General features: G+C 51.2%; 1 protein-coding gene across 1 annotated transcript in view; it reads right to left on the bottom strand.

Annotated features, from left to right (window-relative positions):
* The window catches only part of CACNA1S (calcium voltage-gated channel subunit alpha1 S), a 91825-nt gene that overhangs the window by 39966 nt on the left and 27945 nt on the right, over window positions 1-23914 (bottom strand). The window contains exons 3-19 of the mRNA XM_019492602.2: window positions 17854-17993; window positions 16230-16363; window positions 15356-15508; window positions 14705-14910; window positions 13066-13169; window positions 11423-11571; window positions 10504-10585; window positions 8968-9128; window positions 7410-7635; window positions 6478-6685; window positions 6149-6269; window positions 4355-4469; window positions 4135-4228; window positions 3126-3195; window positions 1990-2122; window positions 1546-1675; window positions 616-675 (exon numbers count right to left, since the gene is read on the bottom strand). Coding sequence (XP_019348147.2) covers window positions 616-675; window positions 1546-1675; window positions 1990-2122; window positions 3126-3195; window positions 4135-4228; window positions 4355-4469; window positions 6149-6269; window positions 6478-6685; window positions 7410-7635; window positions 8968-9128; window positions 10504-10585; window positions 11423-11571; window positions 13066-13169; window positions 14705-14910; window positions 15356-15508; window positions 16230-16363; window positions 17854-17993 — 2286 coding nt within the window. The remainder of the gene's footprint in view (window positions 1-615; window positions 676-1545; window positions 1676-1989; window positions 2123-3125; window positions 3196-4134; window positions 4229-4354; window positions 4470-6148; window positions 6270-6477; window positions 6686-7409; window positions 7636-8967; window positions 9129-10503; window positions 10586-11422; window positions 11572-13065; window positions 13170-14704; window positions 14911-15355; window positions 15509-16229; window positions 16364-17853; window positions 17994-23914) is intronic.

Below are 23914 nucleotides of genomic sequence, written 5' to 3'. Positions count from 1 at the left end.
TTAAAATGAAAGAAATTTCACCAGTTGGGCTTAAAAATCAGAACATTTTGACTTCTCCTGTTTGAGAGGGAGAGGGAGACATGGAGACAGTTTGAAGTCAAGAGCAAGTTACAAATCGGTCTGGCATTGCTGGATCTGCATTTTTTTGACATAAAAAGGTTCATCCCTAAATATTTTCCCAGCTCTACTCTAGAGGAATTTTATTCCCCACATCCTTATGGAACTGCTGAGGCTGCCCAAAAGGAGCTGGGTGTGATTGTGGTTTTGTGACATAGACCTTTATGCATTAGCATCAGGGCTGAGATGCACCAAGCTCATGCTACACAAGGGCCACAAAGCAGCTACAAGGATTCAGTCTCATTTGGGATTTAGGAAGACCCCATATGGTAGCAGAGCCTGGCAGGTAGAGGACAAGAGAGACCACAGGATGTGTCTGTGTTCACAGCCTCAATAAAGGATCTGCATTCATTACAGCCACTGCCAAGTCCTGCTCATATGCTAGCATGAGGGATAAAACATGCAAGATACTGGTAGTGTCCTCTCTCTTCTGGCACCCCCTCCTCTGCCCCACGTAGGACCATCTCTGGTAAAGACAGCAGCTAGTGTGTGACCCACCTTCAAAACTATTTCAACAGTAAACACAGAGGTGAATCCAATGTCAAAATATCCAAGAATCTGCAGGAAAAAAAGTATACAGAAATCTGGTAAGAGAGTGGTGATAGGAGAGAAAAGAGGTCTTGGGGACACCCAGGAAATCAGACTGCATTAGACTATACAGATCATGGATAAAATGTCCCCAGTGGGGACCCCCACACCAATCACCTTGAAGATATACACACCTTAGGTGTCTTATGTTCTAATACATAATGTGTCCCATGGTTGTAGCGTGGGAGGACACAGCTACACCACCATGTGCCCAGCCCCGGACTGCTGCTCTGTAGCATGCCCTGCCCTCACTCCTGAGACAGGAGATACTTCAGAGTGGCGCGGCCTGCTTAAAACCCCTCTCCCACTCTCTCCCTCCATCCTTCTCACTGGCAAACACTGCTCTTAAGTGGCTTCATTGTTGTGTTTCCAGAATTTGGAGCTTGCAGATCAGGAGTGCGTGGGTGGAATGTCCTTCCTGGTGCCATTTGACAGATGGGAAAACTTGTTCCAAGTCAGCTAATTTGCTGGTGTAAGAAGTGGAATGAAAAAGGAGACTCATGCTTTAAGCTCTAACCAGACTCTCCTCTGAAAGCCAAGAGTCCCAGCTCCTGCCCTCTATGCCCACCTCTGTTTAGGGACAAGACAACAGCTTGGTAGGAGCTTCTCTAAAATGAAAAAGAATTAAAAATACCCTTCTCCTGGAGGCAGCCAGAATTCCCTTCTCTGCATGGCACAACCCTCTCCTCTAAGGGCTGCAATAACATCCAGACGCCCAGCCCCCTCTTCAAAATCTCCCAGGGAAGAAGGCAAGAGGCTTCCTTGCAGCAGTGAATCTGGGGCTGCATTTTTTAGGCAACTCTGGGTGCTTTCCCTGGCTGGGCCCCCATGCGGGGTCACCTGGTTTCGGAAGGACTCAGCCCGAATGGGATCCTCGGCCGCCAGTGAGATGCTGCTGAGCAGAATGAAGAGGAGGATGAAGTTGGTGAACCAGGTGGCGTTGACAATCCTGTGGCACAGAATTCGGATCCTGTGGCAGGGAAGCAACGGGGTGAGAGTCTGCTCCTGGTGGATGCAGGGCAATGTCAAAATGAGGGGGCTCCCAGCCATGGCTGTACAAGAAGGGGGTTCCTTATGAAAGATGTGCCCTGGAGTACAGTAGGAAGTAGGACTGCTGGATGAACTATCCCAGGACCCTCTAGTGAGCAGCCATAATAGCTTTGGGGCCCTTTCCTCACACATCCCTTCCCACAGCTGGGAAGGCTGGTGCTGGAGGCACAACTGACCACCCCACCCCTGCTGGAAGGCTGTCCTTGCAGGTAGACAGGCAGAAGCAGCTCTTACTTGTTGGTGGGGCTGAAGATAAAGAAGGCACTGGCTTCGGGCATGGGCACAGCTTTCTCCTTGAGCTGCAGCTCTGCCAGGGGGCGCGGCCGAGGGCTCAGGGGGATTTCAGGTTCATCTTCCTCATCGTCGCCTGTGGGGTGGCCAGAAAGAGAAAAAGACAGTCAACCTGTACCTATCTTCATGCTGGGGTCCTTCCCTTTGCTGGCTGCCAGAGAAAGTGCTTTCCTGACACTACGCCTTCAGAAAAGAAGTCCACCATTAAAGAGGATCTTGTCATGTGTACTCCCAAACTGGTCTAAACTTGGCGAGTCAGCACAACAGCTCTGTTTCTTCATGCAGGGATCTGAAACCTGGCCTCAGGTCATGTCTCCTTTTATGCCAGACAGCAGTGTGACCTCCTTAGTTGGGGTGAGGACACGCCACTCCCCTCTCAGTTTCCTACCTTTCTGGGCTTTCCACTCTTTGCCACTACAGATCTATAGGGCAGATCCAGGAGGGAAACCCCAGACCTCACCACACTGAATTCAGCCCGTAGACCCCACTGCTTTCAGCAGAGAGTCCTGATCGCTGATGCTAGGCCTAGAATTCGTCCTTTGTTTCCGTTTTTTAAGACTTGTCAGACCCCAGGGGAGCAAGTCCACAAGCAAAGCAGTGAGGAAGGCAAGGGCACAGCAGTCTGCTGTGCAGAGAGAGCCAGAACGTCCTGATCCCACCTCACATGAGCACATAAGGAGCTGCTAAGGACTGCACAGCATCTCCTCCAGCTTGGGGCCTGTGGGCTGGATCCAGACCAAAAGACATTGGATCCTGCCTTGGGAGCCAGGGGGCTTTGGTGGCGTTTGGCAGCTCCTGGCAGTAGGGGACTTCACCTGCGGTGGATTCAGGCAGTGGGGAGAAGCGGCAGCAGCAGTTGAGTTCAAGTGCCAGCCCATCTCGGACCTGAGCTGGGTCATTCTGGCCAGCCAGAACAAAACGTTGCTGACCACTGCCATAAGCCACAAACCCAGCTGCCCTCCCAGGAGCTTGTGATCAGAGCCAATCATTGGCACGTCTCTTCTCAAAGCTACACCGGGCCTTTCCCCAGCCCTGTCTCTCTCCATCCCTCCAGCAGGATCCAAGGGCCAGAGCCTTACCTGGGAAGTCAGCAGAGGGGTAAGGGTCTTTGATCTCATTGACGTTTGACTCAAACTCATCTACTTTTAGCTGAAAATGACATAGAAAGGTGAGTAGTGGAAACCCTGGGAAACCCCGAGTCGCAAGCCTACCCGCTCTGCACCATGCAAGAGAATGTCCTGATCTCTAACAAACTGTAAGCTCTTTGAGGCAAGGGAGGTTTTTTTGCTTGGTGTTTGTACAGCACTTGACATCACAGGGCCCTGGAGCCAGGACTGGGCTCTCAGGTGCTGCTGCAGTGCTACTGTAAATGGTAAGATGGGGCAGGAGAGCTGAGAACACTGCAGTGAGCAAAGCCCCCTTCCCCTGCACCTGCAGGACAGACGCCACGTGGAAACTCCTCTCAGGTAGTCCCCACTGAGTGCTTCTCCCCCTGTCTTCCCTATGTTCTGGGCTGGGGTGGAGGAAGCAGTTACTTGCATCAGAGGAGCGTTCCAGACCTGATGTCTAACTACGAGCCTCTGGTGATGCCTGTGCTGAAGCTCAGGGTGGTATGACCACATCAGTTCCTTCCCCATCAGCCTGTGGGGAAAGTGGGGGGGGGGTGTCCATGCCCAACTATATCCCCTCCCTGCGCAGCTGGGCAAATAATCAGAAAATATTGCCCCTCCCAAAAGGAAGTGGTTCCCCCTGCAAGCCTCCTGTGACTACCATACGGCCAGGCCAGCTGCAGGCTAGGGCCAGGAAAGCCATCACAGCCAGGGGGAGGGTGCACTTGTGGAGGAGGAAGAAGGCAGCAGGATCCTCAGGGGAGCCTGCCCCGAGCTAATGTTTGCAGACCATTCAGGTGAGCCGTGAAGGCTCAGAAGTCTGGATGCAGCCGGAGCCTAAGCCTCAGGGGGTTCACTCATCAGCCAGGATTTAACACACTGACTGGAAGCGTGAGACGATGTGTGCAGTAGTAGGTGGGATCCAGGCCTCAGCAGCCCCCGCTGTCCCTGGCCAGTCCAGCAGGGTGGTGGCACTGACCTTGGCTGTGGTGGGGATTCCTTCCCCTTTGGCTTTCTGCTCCAGCTTCTTGGCCAGTAGTTGCTTCTCCTCCTCAGATTTCCCTGGGTAACCTCTGACAGGAGAAACAAAAAGGAGAGGTGACATGGAGAAAGCCACTAAGATGCTGTTTGGGCTCTCAGCTCTCGCTGACTGGCAGCACCAGGCCCCAGTCACTCCTGCTTTTTGGGACAGCACTGACCTGGACATTTTCCTCCGCTTCCTCTCCTCCGCCTTGGCCTTCTGGGCAGAGGTCAGGCTCTCAGCCTCAGCCAGATTGTCCACCGCAATCGCCAGGAAGACATTGAGCAGGATATCTCAGTAGGGAATGGGCTAAGGAAGCTCATGGGGATGCTAACACGCAGGACACTACAGCTGTGGGACCCTCCCGTGACTGCATCATCCAGGCCGGGCACGGGGCAGCTGGTCGATGGTCCTAAGCACGGCATTCAGCAAGCTAGCCAGAGCCGCAGGCTTGGCAGAGACTCCTTTCGCATTCATGCCAGCCACCTCCTGTCTATCACACATGAACAACCCCTACCCTCCACAATGTGATCTGAACCCAGGGACCAACAGACTTGCCCAAGCTGATAGTTTTCTGTGTTTCACAAGCCCCCACCCTGCACTTCTGGCTTTCTCCCCTTCCTGGGGCTCCTGCGTTGAACATGTCCCTAACCAGCCATGCAGGCCTTCTCCATGTGTCCCAAGCCCCCAAATGACTCCAACATAAAAGTCACCCTATTGGGCAAGGCAACCGACCCACCCTATCTTCTATCCTTTCTCCTGATCAGAGCCCTGGCCCATCTAGTTCAGAGTCCTACTCCCAGCAGTGCTCAGTGGTTGATACTGTGGAGAACAACAGCACCTCCTGCATGGCTTTCTGATACAGCAGACACTCTGCAAGGCCCTGAATAACACTCAGTTTCCCCCAGTTTGGCCCTGAGGGTTTAGGTCAGGGGTGACCATCCTCTGGCAAGTGTGCCACAAGTGTGCACGTGAGCCCTGTGTGCTCAGTAAAGGGAGCTGGGGGGTGCAGGAGGCTTAAGCCTCCAGCTGAGCAGAGGCAGGATGCTACTGTGAGAGGAGGTGTGAGACATCACCATTAAGAGCCAGGTCAACCCCTCCCTGGCCCTACAGCAGCTGCTGAATTTCTATCAGGGCTTTCTATACTCAATTGCCATATAAAACTATGGCAGTTGTGGGGACAGGGAAGGGTTAACCTGGCTCTTGGCAGTGACACCTCTCACAGGAGCCTCCTGCCCCACTCTGCTCTGGACTGCCAGAGGCTCAAGCCCCCCCTGCTTCCTTTCATAGAATCATAGAAACAGAAAATTCAGGTTGGAAAGGATATCAGGAAGTCATCTAGCCCAGCCCCCTACTCACAGCAGGACCATCCCCAACTAGATCACCCCAGCCAAGGCTTGGTCTACCCCAGTCTTAAAAACCTCCAAGGATGGAGATACCACAACCTCTCTGAGTAACCAGTTGCACTGCTTTACTACAATCCTAGTGAGAAGGTTTTTCCTAATATCTAACCTAAACTTCCCTTGCTGCAACTTGAAACCATTGCTCCTTGTTCTGTCATCTGCCGCCACTGAGAACAGGCCAGCTCCGTCCCCTTTGGACCCGCTCTTCAGGTAGTTGAAGGCTGCTATTAAATCCCCCCTCAGTCATCTCTTCTCCAGCCCAAATAAGCCCAGTTCCCTCCGCCTCTCCTCAGAAGTCATCAACAGCCTGGAAGATGGGATGGACTGCCCCATCCCATTTCCAGTGCCCCAGAGCACAAATTCTATATCTGGTATGACTGGGGAGTGGGGATCAGAGCAGCATTCGGGGAAGGGGCAGGGTTTGGCTCATGGCACACCTGCCATAAAGGTTGGCCACCACTGGTTGAGGTAGTTCCATGGCTGTCACTTCATAGACCAAAGCTGCAACCCAGGCCTATTAGCCCTGGGCATGGGTAGCCAGACAATGCCCAGCTCCTAGAAGAGGATACAGTTCCCACAGACAAAGAGGATGATGAAGTAAATGCAGACCAGCATGCCAGGGAAGGAGGGCCCTCCATAGGCCATGATCCCATTGTACATGATGGAATTCCAGTCTTCTCCTGTCAGGACCTGGGAGAGGGCAAGAGATGGTGTGAGTGAGAGAACAAGATGGGCACCCCAGAAAACAGGATAGGACCCAGGAGTCCTGATCCCTTTTCCCAGCCCCAGACATGAATGCACATTGTCTTCTAGAGTCCAGAATAGAAACATGACTCCCAAGGTTCCTCTGAGTAATAGCTTGGCAGCTGGGAGGTGTTTGGCTCCCTCTGCCCCCTACCTGGAAGACACTGATGAGGGCCTGGGGGAAGTTGTCGAAAGTGCTGCGTCGAACCTCCATGTCCTCAAAGTCATACTTCCCTCCAAAGAGCTGCATCCCCAGGAGGGAGAAGATGACAATGAAGAGGAAGAGGAGGAGGAGGAGGGAAGCAATGGAGCGGATCGAGTTCAGCAGGGATGCCACCAGGTTGCTCAGAGAAGTCCAGTACCTAGAGAGAGGAAGTGCATACACACCCCTGTCTCTTGTCTGCCTGCCGCAAGGGGCACCACTGGGAATCGTGCTGCAGAGGGTGGGGCAGGGTGACACCTTAAAGACTAACCAGAGCATTGCTCTGTTTGACAGAGACACTCTATTGGCTCATGCCAGGGGAGGGCCTCACCAAGTGCCTCAGCCCTGGGGCTGGGGTGAAAGTGGCAGGAGGAACCCAGGTGGTGATGACCATGCACCACAGCACTGTCTATCACCAGATCTGAGCAGTTCACAAAGGAGGTCAGCACCACAATTTCCATTTTCCAGATGGGGTAACTGAAGTACTGCAGGGAAAGAAGCAAGCCCAGGCTATCCTGTGTCCCACTCCCAGCTCAGTCCTCTAGGGCTCACTGCTTAGCACTTATTTTTTAGGCCCTTTGCCCACTCCGTTTGGCCTCGGGCAAGTCACTCAATCTTCCTGTGTCTCCGTTTCCTTCCCCTGTAAAACAAGAACCAAAGTACTGCCCTTTATCAATATGACAATGGGGGGCAGATAACTCCCTCCCTAAATGGATTCATGGAGCCTGGTGAACTCCCTTCACACATTCTCAGCTTCCCCAATTTTTGTTCTTGCCATCAAACATCCTGAGCACAGGAATTACAGTTGGAGTAAAACTGGCTCCATCTCCCTGTTCAAGCAGGTCACCTGAGCTCTACATTGTACCTCAGGGCCCTGTCCTTACTTGGTTATCTTGAAGATCCTCAGCAGGCGGATGCACCGCAAAACAGAGATGCCCAGAGGTGACATGATGCTGAACTCCACCAGGATGGTTTCCACGATGCCAGCACACACCACGAAGCAGTCAAAGCGGTTGAAGAGGGACATGAAGTATTGGCGCAGGCCCAGCGCATACATCTTCAGCAACATCTCAGCCGCAAATAGTGACAGCAACACCCAGTTGGCATTATCTGCATTGTCAACCAGAAGGTTAATGTTCTGGCCAGGAGCAGGAGACCTGGGCTACCAGCAAGTGCTCGTGAAAATGCTCCCCAGTCCCTCATTGTACTCCCTGCTGGCTCCAGGTTGGTGCAGCACAGCAAAGAGGTGGAAGACAGCCCTGGCAGTCTCATGCTTCCCTGCCCATCTTAATGCCCTGAGCAGCTTTAGCAGCCCCTTCCCCAAAGTACCATGTGTGGCTGGGGCATAAGAGAAAGGCTGCAAGAGAATGAGCTAATATGGAAGGTGGAAACAGAAGGCCTGTTGGAAACAATATGAAGGCATATAATGTGTGTGTGTTCACACATACGTGTCTGCATGCACAAGTATGTGTGTGTAGAGGCATGGACACATGTATATGGATGTGTATGCACGCATATTCACTCAGGTGCCTCACTGGAGGGTGTTCCCAGCATGTGCAAGGTCAAACCAATGGCCAGATTTTGGGTCAGGAAGGAACTGGGTGAGGCCAGATGGGCAGGAACCACTGGAGGGTGTCTGTCTTATTTGTAGCACGGAGCATGGTCCACTTCTCAGGCTAGTCTGGGCATGTCCTACCTAACAGCTTCCCTGCTCCTGCAGAGCCCCATGGATGTGGGGATGCCCTCTTACTCCGGCTCTCTTCCTGTGGTATATGGAATTTTCTGAGGCCTCTGTTTTGTGTACTAAAGCTCCTGCCTTACTATAAAACAGGACTGTCAAACTCATCTGACCCTGCGGGCTGAACAAGTGTCATGAGGCCATTCAACAGGCTGGATCAGGCTCATGGACCCCCCTGCCGACAAGCCTGGTCCAACGCACACAGCGCTACAGCCTGGGACTGGCCCTAGTGAGCACTGGGGGCAGCGCACATGCTGAGCACTGTACGCAGGACCAGTCCAGTGCAGCATGTGGGTCAATGGGCTAGCACTGTGGGCTGGATTATGGGGTTCTGCAGGTTGGAGCTGTCCCATGGGTTGTAGGTTTGACATCCCTACTGTAAGATGCTGGGGGTATGCTGTGACTTGTGGGATATAGGGAGGGCTGCAAGGCATTGTCTTGTAGCCCCTTTGGCACTGAACATTCACTATGTGGTTGTGTACAATTGCAGGAAATTGGATTCAATGACCAAGGTGGTCCTTTCCAGGCCAGTCCATAGGTGTGTGTTCTTGTGTATGCATGTGTGAGAATGTATGCATGTGTGTGAATATGCAAGGATGTGTGTGTGCACATAAAGGCAATGTATGCGTGTGTGAGTGTGGGCACATGTACGTGACCTCTGTGTCCTTGGGGAACCCCACCCAACACCAGGCTCCCCTGCTCACCTTGCACGTGGGTCAGCCAGTCTGGCTGCATGTGGTGCTCAGAGGCTATTGACAGGGTGTTGAGGGTGATGAGGAGGATCACCAACCAATAGAAGAACTTGGACTTCACCACTTCACGGCACTTCCTGCGGAACAGGCGGTTCCACCGCCTCCAGTGCCGACTAGAGAAAGGGGCCAAAAAAGGTCTTATTTCTGTGCCCTAACCAGCCCTATCCTGCCACAGAGGGCAGAGCTGTCCCAATGCACCAATCCTCAAAAAGGGATTGGCCAGATTCTTGGAGGAAAGGGGCAGCAGTAGCTATTGAGCATGGGAGTTAGGGGTATAGCCTCTGAATCAAAACTTCCTAGCCCTCAAGTGTTGGATTCTGCAAGTAGGAAAGGAACACAGGGAAATCCCTGGCCATACTCTGTTCTCTCCCACAGGAGACTGGGCAAGATAGACCTACAGTCTGACCCAGTAAATGGCAGTTCTTATGCTCCTCTTGACACAGGGGAAAGGCCCTGTCACCCACACAGGGATGGGGTCCTGCTCTTCTCTAGAGCTTGTTATCCAAATGGAAGCTTTACCAGCACCGGCTCAGATCCCCCACTGGGTTGTGAGGTCATGGTACAGACTGGGGTCTCTGATTCATGGCCAAGTGTGGGTGACAGGGCCTTTCCCCTGTGTCAAGAGGAGCATAAGAACTGCCATTTACTGGGTCAGACTGTAGGCCTATCTTGCCCAGTCTCCTGTGGGAGAGAACAGAGTATAGCCAGGGATTTCCCTGTGTTCCTTTCCTACTTGCAGAATCCAACAGTAGGAAGGCTGCATCATTGTCCCCATTTAACAGATGGGAGAACTAAGGGAGCAGACAGATGGAACAGTTGTACTGGGTTTGATCAGTGTCAGCTGCATGCCTGCATGCTCCTCTAGTGACATAATGCAGCAAAAACATCGAAACTTCAACCTTGTTTCACCGCAAACTAAATGAGCAGTGATTTAGCTCCTTCGCAGCATTAGAGGAGCGTGTAGACTTTAGATCACAGCAGCTACTGCGTGATCCCTCAGGTTGTTTAACACCATTACAAATTACATCCATCCACAGCCTTTAGCAGGTCAAGGCAGCAATACCCAGTAGTCCTGCCTCTGCACCCAGAGTGCTGTCCAGGAGGTGAATCACCTTCTGCATGGCAGCTAACCTGTGTAGCCTCCTGCTAGGATTTTGTTCACGATCCTTTTGGTCATCACCTGTTCAACAATGGAAACAGCCTTTTCTTTCCTGACATCATTGATTCATTCCCAAAGCATTGGCATGGAAGAGTGGTGCAGAGGAATTTGAGGTGCAGTCCCCAAGGATGGGTAGGATCTCACCTGGGCTAGCCTTTTAACAGACATCACAAAACTACCATTGTGAGGGCTCCACTGAACATGCACACTCCTTTTCCTCTTCACATGCAAGCACTGGCTGTCACAATAGGACTTCTAAGAGCAGGGGAGTCCAGGGCTGTCTGTCTGGAGCCTGTTTGCTTTCAGGGGTTTGCCAAATATGTACTTACAAGAAGAGAATCCACTTGTTCATGCCCTCAATTTCATACAGGCTCTCTGTCTCTGAGCCGCCTTCATCTAATGGCAGCATTCCTGTGAAAGACAAAGAAATCTTCAGATGGGGGAAAAAGCCCATGAGTGCATCTGCAATGGGCTTCCAACTCTGAGCCATCGGGAAAGAGAATGATCTAAGGAGCACACCGGCAATGGGATCTCTTTGGAGAACTCCCTGAGAGGAGCAATTGAGTCTGGGAAAGAGTCTTTGGTACAAGAATGTGCAACCAAACCAAATGGGAGGAAGGACAAGTTCTGTAACCATTGTGCAGAGTAGGACACCAGCAGCAGAGTTCAGAACAGTTACCGTTGTGTATATAGCTCATCAGGTGCGTCAGATGTCCCACAGAACAAATGAAGATCCAGAAGATCCAAGGAAATACCAGCACAAGCAGCTCCCCAGGGAGCACAGGGAGGTGATAGGGAAGGGGAGTTTGCCAGTGCCTGTTTCCTTTTCTTTCCCTGTCCCATCAGAAGCTCTAAAAGCCCTTCATACCCATGAATTTGTCAGCCCCAAGCAGTGGAGCATTATATCCATATTACACACAAGAAAACTGAAGCCCAGAGAAAGGACGTGACTTGCCTGAGGTCACACAGTGAATCAGTGGCAGAACCTCTGGGGCCCTGGTCTGCCTGCAGCCACAAGACTGTCATTCCTTTCCAAACACCCGCAGCTCCTGCAGGTCCTGAGCAGTTTCTGACTCTTGAATCTGGGCAGTGTCAAAGGAGCGGCTTCCTCCTTCAGTGGTTGGAGGAATGGGGGCATTCCCCCCAAACAGCCACATGCCCTCTCATAGAACATTAAACCACGCTCTAGAGGCTAATGGAGACTCAGGCCTGTGCCTTCCTAGCTGACTTTGCCCAGGGGGACAGTACCTTCTCCTCTGGTCCGAACACTGTCCACAACTTCAGCATGTGTGATCCAGTCTATGTAGCCCTTAAGATCCTCCTCCAGCTGCTGCTTCTCCCGCAGCTTCTGGAACGTGCCCCGTGATTTCGCCTTTTCTCGCTCCTTGGTAAACTCGCTGAAACAAACCCAAGGGCAGGTGTGAGATGAGCAGAGAGGGGCCTGCACAGGAAGATGCAATTGAGGCCATGCTCATGGAACAGACTTGACAAGTATGTGCCATGTCCCACTCTACTCACTGGTCTTCGTGGAGGATAACAGACGGCAACTGCTGTGACAGGAGTGACTTCTTTAACTCAATGAAAGGGCACACTGAAAATGGATCAGTTCCATCTTTTATCTTTGTTATTACATGACATAGCATAGGAGAGAGATTGACCTGATAACAATATAACCTGATATTGCCCTGTTATCCTTTGGTCCCTGGCAAATATTACATTGATTGTGCAATTAGCACATTAATCTTGCAGTAAGTAGTAACATGCCAGACAGTCATGTCATGTGATAAAATAGTGAATCAACCACAAAAATGGCAAACTTGCTTCAGAGATGTTATTCATGGTATGTAGAATGTCTTTGTGGCAGGTATCTACCATGGGTTAATTTGAATGTCTGGCATGTTATTTAGATCCTCCACTATTCCACAGTGCTCTGGTCTCTCTCCCCTACTGGAAGTGAGAGGGAGGAGGGAGAACATCTGTTTCCCTGACAGCCCAGCCAGCAGCAAGCAGCCACTTGCCAACAGCCTTGTCCCTGTCACTGCCAGGTGGTAATGGTACAGGGCAACTTCAGTGGGCTGACTGCAGGGGTGGGGGCAGAAACCTTACCACTCAACTAGTGCTGCTCCCTTTGCCCCACATGGACTGGGGATGTTTCAGGTGTGTGCCTGGGTGCAGGGTCCTTTAAAGGGCCCCTGGGTGACCTGGCATGGGAGAGTCGCTTACTAGCACTGGACTGCCCATGTGCCCGTTAAAGGCCCCAGTGCCCAGCAGGATTCCAAAACAGCCCAGGTGAGGCAGCAAAGGTGAGGGTGCCCCCTGCAAGCAGCAATGGGGTGTGATGGGGAGCAACTCCTGTCCCTGCAGGGGGGTTCCCAGGCAGTTCCTCACCCTTGCTGCCCAGCAGCAAGGAAAATGGGACCATGCATGTTGCAGCAGCAGGGGCTAACCCGAGCAGAGACCCCTGATCAGTTCCTGCTGCTCTCGAAGGCTCACAGGAAGCTCCATTTCCCTTGCTGCTCAATGCGCATTTTTGTAAACTGCTACTTAACTCCTGGGAGAAAATCTTTCTTTGTTAAACATCTACCAGTCCTGTCCCTCCAGTGAAGGGCTGCGAGAACCCATAATGTGCACTCCTGAGTCACCCCAAAAGTCCTGCAGCCGGAAAGGCCTGACACACCCTGATACCAGGAAAGAAAGGGAAAGAAAAAGGAAAGGAAAATCTCTCAGGCCCTCCTGTTATATCCCAGAAATCATTAAGGACCATGTCCCCAATTTTCCACCCCTCATCAAGACACTTTAGCATATACACACTCTCCAGGAGACTCTCCTGCAATTGCTTTCTGGGCCACAGACACAGCAAGAGAGGGCCAGTGTATTCTCCCATCACTTACCCACTGAGAACACCCAGCACTAGGTTGAGAATGAAGAAGGAGCCCAGCAGGATGAGGCTGACAAAATAGATCCAGGGCCATTCGTTTCCAATGGCGTCATTCACCTGACCCGGAAAGAGTGTGATGAAGTTTCCATCCACAGAACGAAAAGGTGTTAAAGACTTAAGGTGAACCTGGAGCTAAGAACTTCCGAACCCTCCAAACAGGTAAATGAGGCACCAAGAGACTGGGGGCCAGTTCCAGTCTGCCTGTGAAGAGTGTATGTGGAGATGGGTACCAAAGTGAACAGCGCCAGACCAGGACAGGCCCCTGTGGCACTCCACTCAAAACCTCCTACCATTCTGACATGGATCCATTGATAATTGCTTAAATTTGATCACAGCTAGTATTGAGCTAGTTGTCTGTCCATCTTGTAGAAGTTTTGTCTAGCCCACAGTCCTGCAACTTGTTTATAAGAACATCATGTGGGACTTTGTCAAAAGCCTCCCTAAACTCCAGATACACTATATTCACTGCATTCTCTTCACCCACCCAACTAGTTATTTTGTTGAAGAAAGAGGGCATATTTATTTGGCATGACTTGTTCTTAACAATCCAGGCTGGTAGCTCACAATCTGCCTTTCCTCCTCCAGGTGCTTGCAAATAGATTTCCTTACAATATGCTCCAGTAACTCCCCAGGTATTGAGGTCAGGCTAACCAGCCTATAATTCTCAGTTGCTCTATTTTGTCTTTTTTTAAAAATGGGTCACCATGTTGGCCCTTTTCCAGTCCTTTGGTATCTCACCTGTCTCCCATGACTTGGTAAATAAATATTATTGCCAAGGGCTCTGAGATCCTGTTCCTTTGTACCCTGGGATGAAGTTCATCTGGCCCTGCTGACTTAAATACATTCAGACTGATCAACAGCTCTCTTACTGACATCTCATTACCTCAACCCTCAGCTTGTCCCCTTCTTTACCCAAATTCTCTTTTTTAGCTGTCTAGTTGAAGCTTAATATTTTTGTGAAGACTGAGCTAAAGTGGCTGTTGAACAGCTCTGCCTTCTTTGCATCTTCTGTTAAGAGTTCCCCATGGCTATTTAACAGTGGACCAAGAGCTTACTTAGTCTTTTTTTTTCTGGCCAACATGCTTACAGAACCACTCGTTGTTGTTTGTAACTTCCTTCGCTGGGTGCAGCTCATTTTTCACATGTGCCTCCCTGATTTTGATCCTCCAAGTTCTTGCTATTTCCTGGTATGACTCTTTAGTGACTAATAGGTGGAACAGAAGCTGGCCCTGAGTGACCTGACCCAGGTTACACAGGGGACATGGGTCTTAAGAGATGTCACATCTGAAGTGGCTTCAGGATTTACAGGTGTGGTTCATACAGTTAGGAGCAGGATGGGGGTCATGCTGCTGATGCATATCCCCACCCAAAAGCTGCCAGGCCACAAGTAGGCTGGTCCCCAGGGATTCCTCACCTAGTGTGCCTGTGGCTATATTCTGGACTAGCTTAACATCAGAGGGGCTCCAGGCTTTTCAGCCTCTCAGAAGCAGGTTCAGCCAAGCTCCTTAACACCATGTTCTTGTATTCCAGGTTCAAACAGCTCACCAACATCTTTTCAACATGCAGGAAGTTAGGCCTGAGTCCACACCTACCCAGTAGAGGACTTCAGTCCATCCCTCCATGGTGATGCACTGGTACACTGTCAGCATGGCGAACCCAAAGTTATCGAAGTGGGTGATGCCATTGTTGGGCCCTGGCCACCCGCCTCTGCAATCCGTGCCATTGAGGGTGCAATGACGCCCATGCCCAGTACTGGTACATGGGGCTGGCTTCTCCGACCCCACTGTGGCAATGATATCTGAGGAAGCACACAGAAGCCTGGGTGAGCAAAGGACAACCACACAGCCCGTGCCATGTCTTACAGTGATATGTCTCCCACAATAACTTACAGCCAACCCCCACCATGCCTTAGAGCCATGCCTTGAGGTCATACACACAGCCATGATACCTCATATCCATACAGGCACAGTGGTCCTCATACCCAACCCCTAGCCATACCTAATATTCTCCTCCCCATCATGTCAAAGCCACACCTTGCACCATGTCATACATATTGCCACATTCAAACACGCCCCCGGCATGCTGTATTCTGCCGCTTGCAGGACCAGTGATGACAGGGATGGATTTCTTCCTGAAACAGTAGCTTTATTCCAGACACCCCTTAGGGGCCCTCTGAATGGCTCTGCCACATTTACCATCTCTATTCCCCCCCTCCAGCAATGGTGGATCACTATGTCCCATACCAGTCCCAGTGTAGTAGCAGGTCTTATGCATCTTGCCCTTGAACAGCTCCTGCCCAACGATGGCATATATGATGATCATGAAGAGAACGAGCAGTGCGATGTGCAACAGGGGCACCATGGCCTTGATGATGGAGTTCAGGACCACCTGCAGGCCTGCAGCAAAAAGCAGGTGAAATCTCCACACGTACCTCTGCCCCTATCCCCCCTTCCTGATCAGCATCATTGCCCAGGCAGTGTCTCACATACACATTCAGCTGATCATCTATTGCTGCACGTGGCAAGGAAGAAGACAGGGCTTGCCCAAGGTCATGTGGAAAATCAATGGCAGAGAGAGGGATCATACCCCTCTCCCAACTCTATCAGAGCTTTCTTCCTCCCCAGAACATTTCATGCTGATGGGTGGGGGGCTGTATCACAAGTGGCAAGGAAAGTCCTGAAGACTGAAACCCTTTCCCTCCTACCAAGCAGGTACATCTGGATCAGCCACCTCACCTGGCCTCATAGGGCACAGGAGGCTCCCATAGCTCATTCTGTGCTCAGTTTCTTGGATGAGTTTGTACGAACCAGGAGAGTGGGGAACACCAGCCCAGAGTGAAGACCTCCATTTCAGAAAGGCCACTGGACAGCGCCAATATTCAGCCATTACAGCCTGGGCCCTGATGAATGCTGTGTCCAGGTGGGTTAAGTCTGTGGCCTGCTGAGCCATGGTGCTCAGGGAGGCTTGAGAGGGACTGGCACAGCAGGGACCATTTAGGTTTTACTGCTCAACTGGACCTCCTGCCATGCTCCCATGGGAACCCCCATCCATGCCTCACACAGGACCCCCCCCCCCCCCAGCTTTCCCCCCTGCATTAGAAAGGCAGCTGTCACCCACTTGGCACTCCTGACACCAGGCGCAGAGGTCTGAGCACCCGGAAGGCTCTCAGGGCCTTGACGTCAAAGCCGCCCTTCCCACTCGGAGGTGCGCCCTGCATCACGCTGATCTGCTCCAGCATCATGGTAAAGAGCCTGGGGGAGATGAAGAAGAAGGGGAAAGGAATTTGGGACAGGGGAAGAGAAGAGGAAAGAGGAGGAGGTAGGCAGAGAGAAGGAGAGTGGAGGACAAGAAAAAAAAGTAAAGGAAGAGAACACAAGGGATGCAAAAGTCAAACATCCAAGCAAGGAAAGGCAGTGCCATACTGTATGGACAACAGGCAAGTCTCTCTGAGCCCTAACCACAGAGCGCATCTCAGAAGGGCATTTTTCCTGTTCTGGGCTTCTTGTCAGGAAGGGGCTGCTAGGAGTCAGGCAAGCTAAATTTCCCTCAGCTAGCTCTGGTTACCTGTCTGGGCCTGGCTACTAGTAGCTTAACTACCCCTGGCTGGCCCCAGTTTACCTGCATGGGCATGGCTCCCTGCTTATAAGCAGCAGCTCTGTCAGCGCCCAGCACTATTCATGCCTCTGCCTAGTCTTGGCCTTCTCATGCCTTGTTACTTGGTCCTACCTGTGTGGTCCTAGGACCTGGCTGTTGGTCCTAGCTTCCTGTTCCTTGGCTCCTGCTTCCTGGGTTCAACCTTGCTCCTCATATCTGCCTGTTAGTTCCTGGTTCCCACCTATGACACCAGCACAGATCCCTTTGCTCCAGATGGACTTGCAGGCTCCTGACTCCACCTGGACCCTGTCTCCTGATAGTTTGCTCCTGGTTTGTGGGTTAGTTTGGCAATTGCCCATGCCCTGGCTCCATACAGCTGTCTGCCGCAGCCCCTCTTGGCTTGGGACTCCAATTGGCAACCCTGCTGCCTCCTGTACATGACCCCTGTGCCTTGCCCCCCTGGCTTGTGGTTCCAGCCGGGTAACTCTCCAGGTCTTGGTCCCTTACAGACTGCCAACCCCTGATCCCCTGACTCTAGCTGGGACCTTGTTTCTGTGATCTTGTCTGTTTCTGATCCCCTGGTTGTGACCCTCTAGGGTTAAGCCCTGACTGCTTCTGTCCTGTTTATACCCTTGACAGGGACCAATTCAGTGATACCCATGGGGGACCAGCCCAAAGCTATCAAACTCTTGTGCAAAATGTTTTTCACCACTGGCGAAACCGTACAAACTCCCTAGATTTTGGGAGGGGGGTGGGGGGACAGGTCCTAAGTTTCCTCTCAGCCACCTGCCCTGCCAAACCACTGAGGACCCTCAGATCACCAGCCTAATTGCTACTTAAGTCCTATAGACAGGCCTGTCTGTGTGCAGGGCCTGTGGATGTTAAATGACTTAAAAGGGAGGGTTGTCGATGAACCCAGGAAATCAGGCTAGTCTGAGGGGGTGACAGGGTGTCATATAGCTGAAGGTCTGAATCAATTGTATGTGAAAACTCTATTACAGTTTTGACCCAAAGCCCAGGGAAGTCATTAGAAAGATACCAGTCAACTTCAATGAGCTTTGGATCAAATGTGCATTTTGATAGTGTCACTTCCATGGACCCTCTTCCAGCCCTAGGCAAAGCATTCTTAACCAGCTCCCTGCGTTACCCCAAGGAGATGATGGCGAAGTCCAGCACGTTCCAGCCATTCCGGAGGTAGGCATCCGCATGGAACAAAAACCCATAAGCAATGATCTTAAGCATGGCTTCAATGGTAAAGATGAACAGGAAGACATATTCTATCTTCTCCTGCAAGACACCAGGGGAGAAAGGGAAAGACTGTTAGCGAAGAGGTAATCAACCAGTGTCCCCATTGGGCCATGCCATGCCATCGGGAGAGCAGCACAGCCAGCCCTGGGACCCACCTCAGCCTGTCATGCAGCAAAGAGCCTGGGTCTGTTGGGGGAGAACCTTTGATTCACATGGCCCTGCGGCCGAGATGGAAAGTACAGCAGTCTCGACTTGATCCTCCTTTGAAAAAAGCTCCCCCTTTCAGCTCCACTCTTTCAGTATGTGACTTGTTAGCTGCATGCGGAGGTTGCTACTGTAAAGTCCACTGCTTTCCATGAATGTGAGACCCAGCCCCTCAGTGTAGCTTGGCTGCAGGTGCTGGGACGCACCAGGACCTAGCTGAGATGCTCCACAGGTTGGTTTCTTCAGTTTTGACCCTTGAAGAGTCCCCAAGGACCCACTCATGATTAAATGAGTGAGTGGATGGCATTATTAGAAACCCATATTCCATGTACGCCTTGGAACAATGGTTTTAATGATTATAAGCTAAAACACAGCTGTGCAGGTGGTGACCTGTGGGCTGCATGTGGCTCGTGAGAGGCCAGATTGAGGCCTGAATGGCTCTGGAGCCCAAAGGTTGAACGCTGCCACCATTCATGCCCTCCCCACCACTGAATTGAAGGCCTTTGGTTGTTGCTAGGGATGTTAATCCACAGTAGGAAAAAGGTGGTGGGGAGCGGTGGCTGCATTCGTCCCTTGGTTTCTGGAGCTGCACCGGAGCAGTGGCTCCAGTAGCTGTACTAAGTCATCACCCTGGCACTGCAGGATCATGCAGCCCATAAAAATCCAGACCCAGCCCGTAAGCACAGAAGCAGGCAGGGCAGGAAGCAAAGCAGCAAAAGGGCAGGGAATGCAGGCCTGGGAGCAGAAAGCAGAGCAGCAGATCAGACAGGAGAAAGGGACCAGAGCGGCACTTGGGGAAGGTGCAGGGTTAATTTGTGGCACACCTGCCAAAAAAGGTTGGCCTCTGTTGGTCAAAATATTGAGACCATGAGAATATTGCTGACTTGGGTGGAAGTCAGAAAAACCTGATGATCTCCATTAAAATCAAGCCCAGAGAATGCCCCTTTGGTGCTTCAGGGAGAGAGAGCTCTCTGGCATCCCCCACTGCTACCCACACAATATCACAGGCAGCAGCATACTAGGGAGTTTATGCTTTTCGTCTTGCATATGATATAGTTATTTTACCTTTTCTAATTTGTTGCAACAAACACTCCGTTGCTCATGTGGGCCCAGCTCCGCTTTATCCATCTCTTAAAGAGCAAATAGAGGCCTGGTGGAGGGGCTGACTAGCGGCAGGAAAGGCCTGGCTGGGGTGGCCAGTCTGGGGCAAGACCCCAGCAGGTGTGTGTTTGGCCTATACAAGCAACAGTGAGTGACTTCCTAGTACACTACTCAATAATTTAATCACAGCCATGAATCCAACTGGCTCTAAATAAGACTCTTTGAGGCCTAAAACCTATTCATTTTCCAGCCCCACCTCCTGCGCAGAGCCAGTACACTTCAGCAATTTTCTTTAGCACAGACCATCATACCTCTGACAAACCCTCATCAGAGGCCAATGGCCCTTGTCATGGGGTGAGGGGTCTGCCATTGGCAGCAAGGGCTTCCAGCCTTAATGTGATGGCAAAGCAGACCCAAAGCCCTAGCCAGGGGCTTGAATTTCCTGCAGCCTAATGCCCTTCGGTGCGGCTGTGGAAGTATAAAGGCTCTTAATGTCAATGGCAATGGATGCTTGACGCTACCATGTTCAGGGGCCCTCTTTGGCTCGTGCCACAGTGGCATAAGGATTTGGCATTAGCCCTGCTCTCAGCCACCATAGAGTGGGGAATGGTGTCAGAGTGGGGCTGTTTCTGATGCCCAGGATCCCCAGGGGAAGTACCAAGCACAGGCACATAGTAAATGTCAAGGAAGCCTTAGGAGCTGCAGGAAACTGAGCTACAGCTTTGCTTTTGCAACCTAAGCCAAGCCCTAGTTTTGTCTGCATCACATAATGCCTGTGCGTGCTCGGTGGATTCTGGCTCTCTGTACACACAGAGTCCCACGACACCAGCAGCACGCTCCAGATCCCACATCAGGTGTTTTCCAGTCTTTGGCAGGGAATGGAGATTTCTCAGACTTCTGAAGGCAGAAAGAATCCCTTTAACTGCACCAGGAAAGGATGCTTCTCCCCCCTTGCCTCTCCTTTGTTAGGCCCGCTGCCTTGCTGCCCAGCTCTTTGGCTGACTCGGCATGGCCCCCTGCAGCTATCTGGGCCCAGAATAGTCCCTGGCTTTTCCACCGAGCACAGCAGAGCCTGCTGCCTGTCTATCACCCCCAGCTGACTCTGTCTGTCACACTAATCACTACCGCTGTTGCCAGGGCCCCTTCCAGGTCTGGATTAAAATGCTTTAGAACTAGCCAGATGGATGGAGGGGGGGGGGGTATATTTATATATTCCCATTCACCCCTCAACAACTCTTGCCGCAGGGGATCTGCTGTTGCCACAGGGAAGGGAAATTCTTCTCTGGGAGCTTGCTCTGGGAGTAGCCTGGAATTACACCCGAATACCTTAATTCTTGGGGGCCAAATCCTGATATTGCCACTCATCTCAATGCTGCAGTCAGTAGTGGGTACATGCAGGGTTTGGTTTTAAGACCTGATGTTCCCACCTTGATCCTTCTAAGTACTGAATTGATTGTTAAACCAGACTACACCAGTACTAAAAAAGATAAATTCATCCTAGTGGAAGCCAAGGTCCCAGCATTAGGACTTACTAACATCCATTTAAGAGATCAGAGTCAAAGCACTCTTGGGTACACCCTTCACTCACATGCCCACTTAAATATACTGCATGCAAGCAGCAGGCATGCCATGCATCACTGTATCACTGCCATGTGTAACAGTCAGCCTCATCTCGCATCCCAAGGCTACATTGTCTAATGGTTAGAACAGAGAGCTAGTAGCCAGGAATTAATCTAACGGGGGGCTCAGGACTCCTGGATGACACTGGCAGCCAGTGAGGTCTAATGATTAGGCTGGAGCCTAAGGATCAGAACTTGCAGGTCCAAGTCCCTTGGCTGCAGACTCACTGCATAACAGTAAAGCACATCATCTTTGGATCTCTGTTTGTCCCCTAAAAATGGAAATAATACTTAACCACTCCTCAGGGTTGCAGTAAGACTTAGATAATACTATGAGATGCCTTGGGGGCCTATCATAAATGATGCTAGATAGATGCAGAGGATTATTCTGTAATTTTCTGTTCCATTTCATAGACACCAGCACATCACTTGCTATGGGTTTAGGGAGAAACTGTGCCAGCAGCGCCAGTGGAGATCATGCAAAGGCTTATAAATTGTGCTCTGCGACCCCCACCTAGAAACTGAACCAGATCTACGTTTACAGATGGCTCCTGCAGCCAGATCAGAGTCATTCCTGTAGCCAAGGCACCAGAGAGCTGTGCTCTGATGCTGAGAAAAGAGTATTCAGACCTGCTGTAGCTGGCCACATTGTAGTTCTACAGCTCACCATTTAAAGAGTCACATTTATGTCTCTTTTAACACACACTGGCTGTGTCTACATGAGTTGCTGACTGTGCAGTAGATCATTACTACTGCACAGTAGCGTCACATGGAATGAACCATGATGCAATACTACTGCGCAGCAGTAACAAGCTACTGCGCAGTCAGCATCACCAAGAAGCCACATGGGGATGCTACTGAGCAGTAATGCCTGTTACTGCACAGTCATTTAGTACTTGTGTATGCAAGTAATAAATCACTGTACAGTAACAACGGTGCAGTCAGCATCTCGTGTAGATGCAGCCACCGAGACACGGTGATGGTTTCTTTGTCCTTTGCTGCTGCTGTTGATACAGTATATTATCCCTAGGTAAAACTGGGATGGGATGGTTTAGTCAGGGCTGATCCTGCCTTAAGTAGGAGTTTGGACAAGATGATATATAAGGGTCCCTTCCAGCCCTACTTTCCTTTTATTCTAAAACAGGGAAAAACAGTTAAGAATTAAGACTCTTCTACACCCTGCTGGACAGTCCAAGAGAGTCCACCTGTGAAAATGTCCCACCCGCTTGTTCCTGCTCCACACACACCATGTGCTGAAAAACGTCACATAACCAGAGTTAGTAGACAACTGGGTGCCCCCAGTACTGTTCTCAGGACTGCACCCAAGCCTGAGACCTGAGGGCAGGACTGGGCACAGGCCAGAAGGCAGCTACATGACATTTTTCAGCACATGGTTCATGCAGAGCGTAAAAGGGTGGGACGTGTTTCATAGTAGGGCCCCCTAGCACTGCATGCTGCCATGGGGATGTGCCCTCGGTCTGTACCCCATGGAGGATACGCACAAAACATAATTCATGCTGACATACGATAGTGAAGAATTACATCTACCCTGACCTGCAAACCCCAATTCCCCTCTCACTCATACTGTTATCGATGAGGGGTAACTCTGCTGCACCTGGAGCTCCTTTCATTACTTAGGTGAGAATGGATAGAAACTCCACTGAGATTGATCCTTACCCTCTCCCATGTATAAGTTGGGGTAACCCCATTGGATTTGCCATTCTCCCCAACCCTGATCACCCAAGTGTAAATCAAGTGTCTCTCTTAAAACCAGCAGAGAAAAGCTAATTGAGGTAAGAAGGGAACCAGGCCTTTTTGCTGTGCAGTGTTAGAGCAGAGCCAGGCAGTGTAAGCCCCTTTCACCTGTAGGCACATCAAGGAAAGTTCTGCTTTGGCTCCCATGGTGAAGAAGATGGGGACAGATTTTCAGCTGATGTAAATTGGTTCAGCTCCACCTAATCAGTAGCAGATCAAGGCCAAATTATATCTGCTGTGGATTGGCCTCTATGGTGTTTTATCATCCCCTTTTCTCCCTGCTCCCACATCTGCTCTCTAATCCACTCTCCCCACTGCACTATCCATGAATTGAGGCATAATAATAAAGCAAACAAGATGGAGAGGGGGCCTAGGTTAAGGCAAGTCGGGCTAGAAAGAGAAAAGCGCCTGTACACAGCACCTGGATGTACAGGGAGCCCAGTAATCGTGCAAGGCCTATAAAAAGACTTGGGTCCTTAGGGCATGGCTGGTCTGTCACAGGCACATGCTTCAACCATGTTAGGGGACCATGCAACCTTATCCAAAAGGATCTGAAGTATCCTCCTCGTGTTGTAAGATTAACAATCTGAACCAGGTCAATGCAATGCATTCAGGGCCTTCAGCTGTGGACTGAGGGAAAAGGCCTGCATCCAGCTCTTGGGGACCACACAGGCCACTCCAAAATGCACACGCCAGCACAGGCACCCTAGGCCGCATGGGACAGAACTCAGGGATTAACGGCACAACGAGTGGCCATGACCCTGCTGTCTCCTAACATCAACCCTGCTGGGGCCACAGGTCAAGGAAACTCATCATCAGACACAAACCTACCATTCCCATCAGTCACATGCTGCTATCTGCTATGGCATTGACCGCACATGTAGTGGTCATCACAGGTCATTAGGATGGCCTGAATGACCTCTTACTACCACTAGAGGGTCACACAACGTGCCTTCCATAAACCAAGCTCCCTGCATGCACCACAGCCTCTGCGTATCTCTTTCTCTCTCCCACACCTCCCTGTGTGCTCCCCCCTGTTCCCTTTACCTTGTTCCAGGGACTTTGTGTCCCCCATCCTCTCCTTTTTCCATAACAGGGTTTCCCATGCTCCCCTTTCATGCCTTTCCCCCTTCTGTCTGTCTAAGAAACTCAGTCTTGGACCTGGGGTGTCAGTGTCCTGCTCCCTTAAAAGGATCAGAGCTGAGATAAGGGTGTTATGCTAGAGAAGTGGTCCCCCCAACCCTGTACTCATTGGCAAGGTGCTGCCCATGGGACCCTCCA

Source organism: Alligator mississippiensis, chromosome 14, assembly GCF_030867095.1.
Source record: "Alligator mississippiensis isolate rAllMis1 chromosome 14, rAllMis1, whole genome shotgun sequence".
NCBI classification, from domain to species: Eukaryota; Metazoa; Chordata; order Crocodylia; family Alligatoridae; genus Alligator; species Alligator mississippiensis.
Note: the sequence above shows the minus strand (reverse complement) of the source record. Positions and strands in the feature narration are given on the sequence as shown.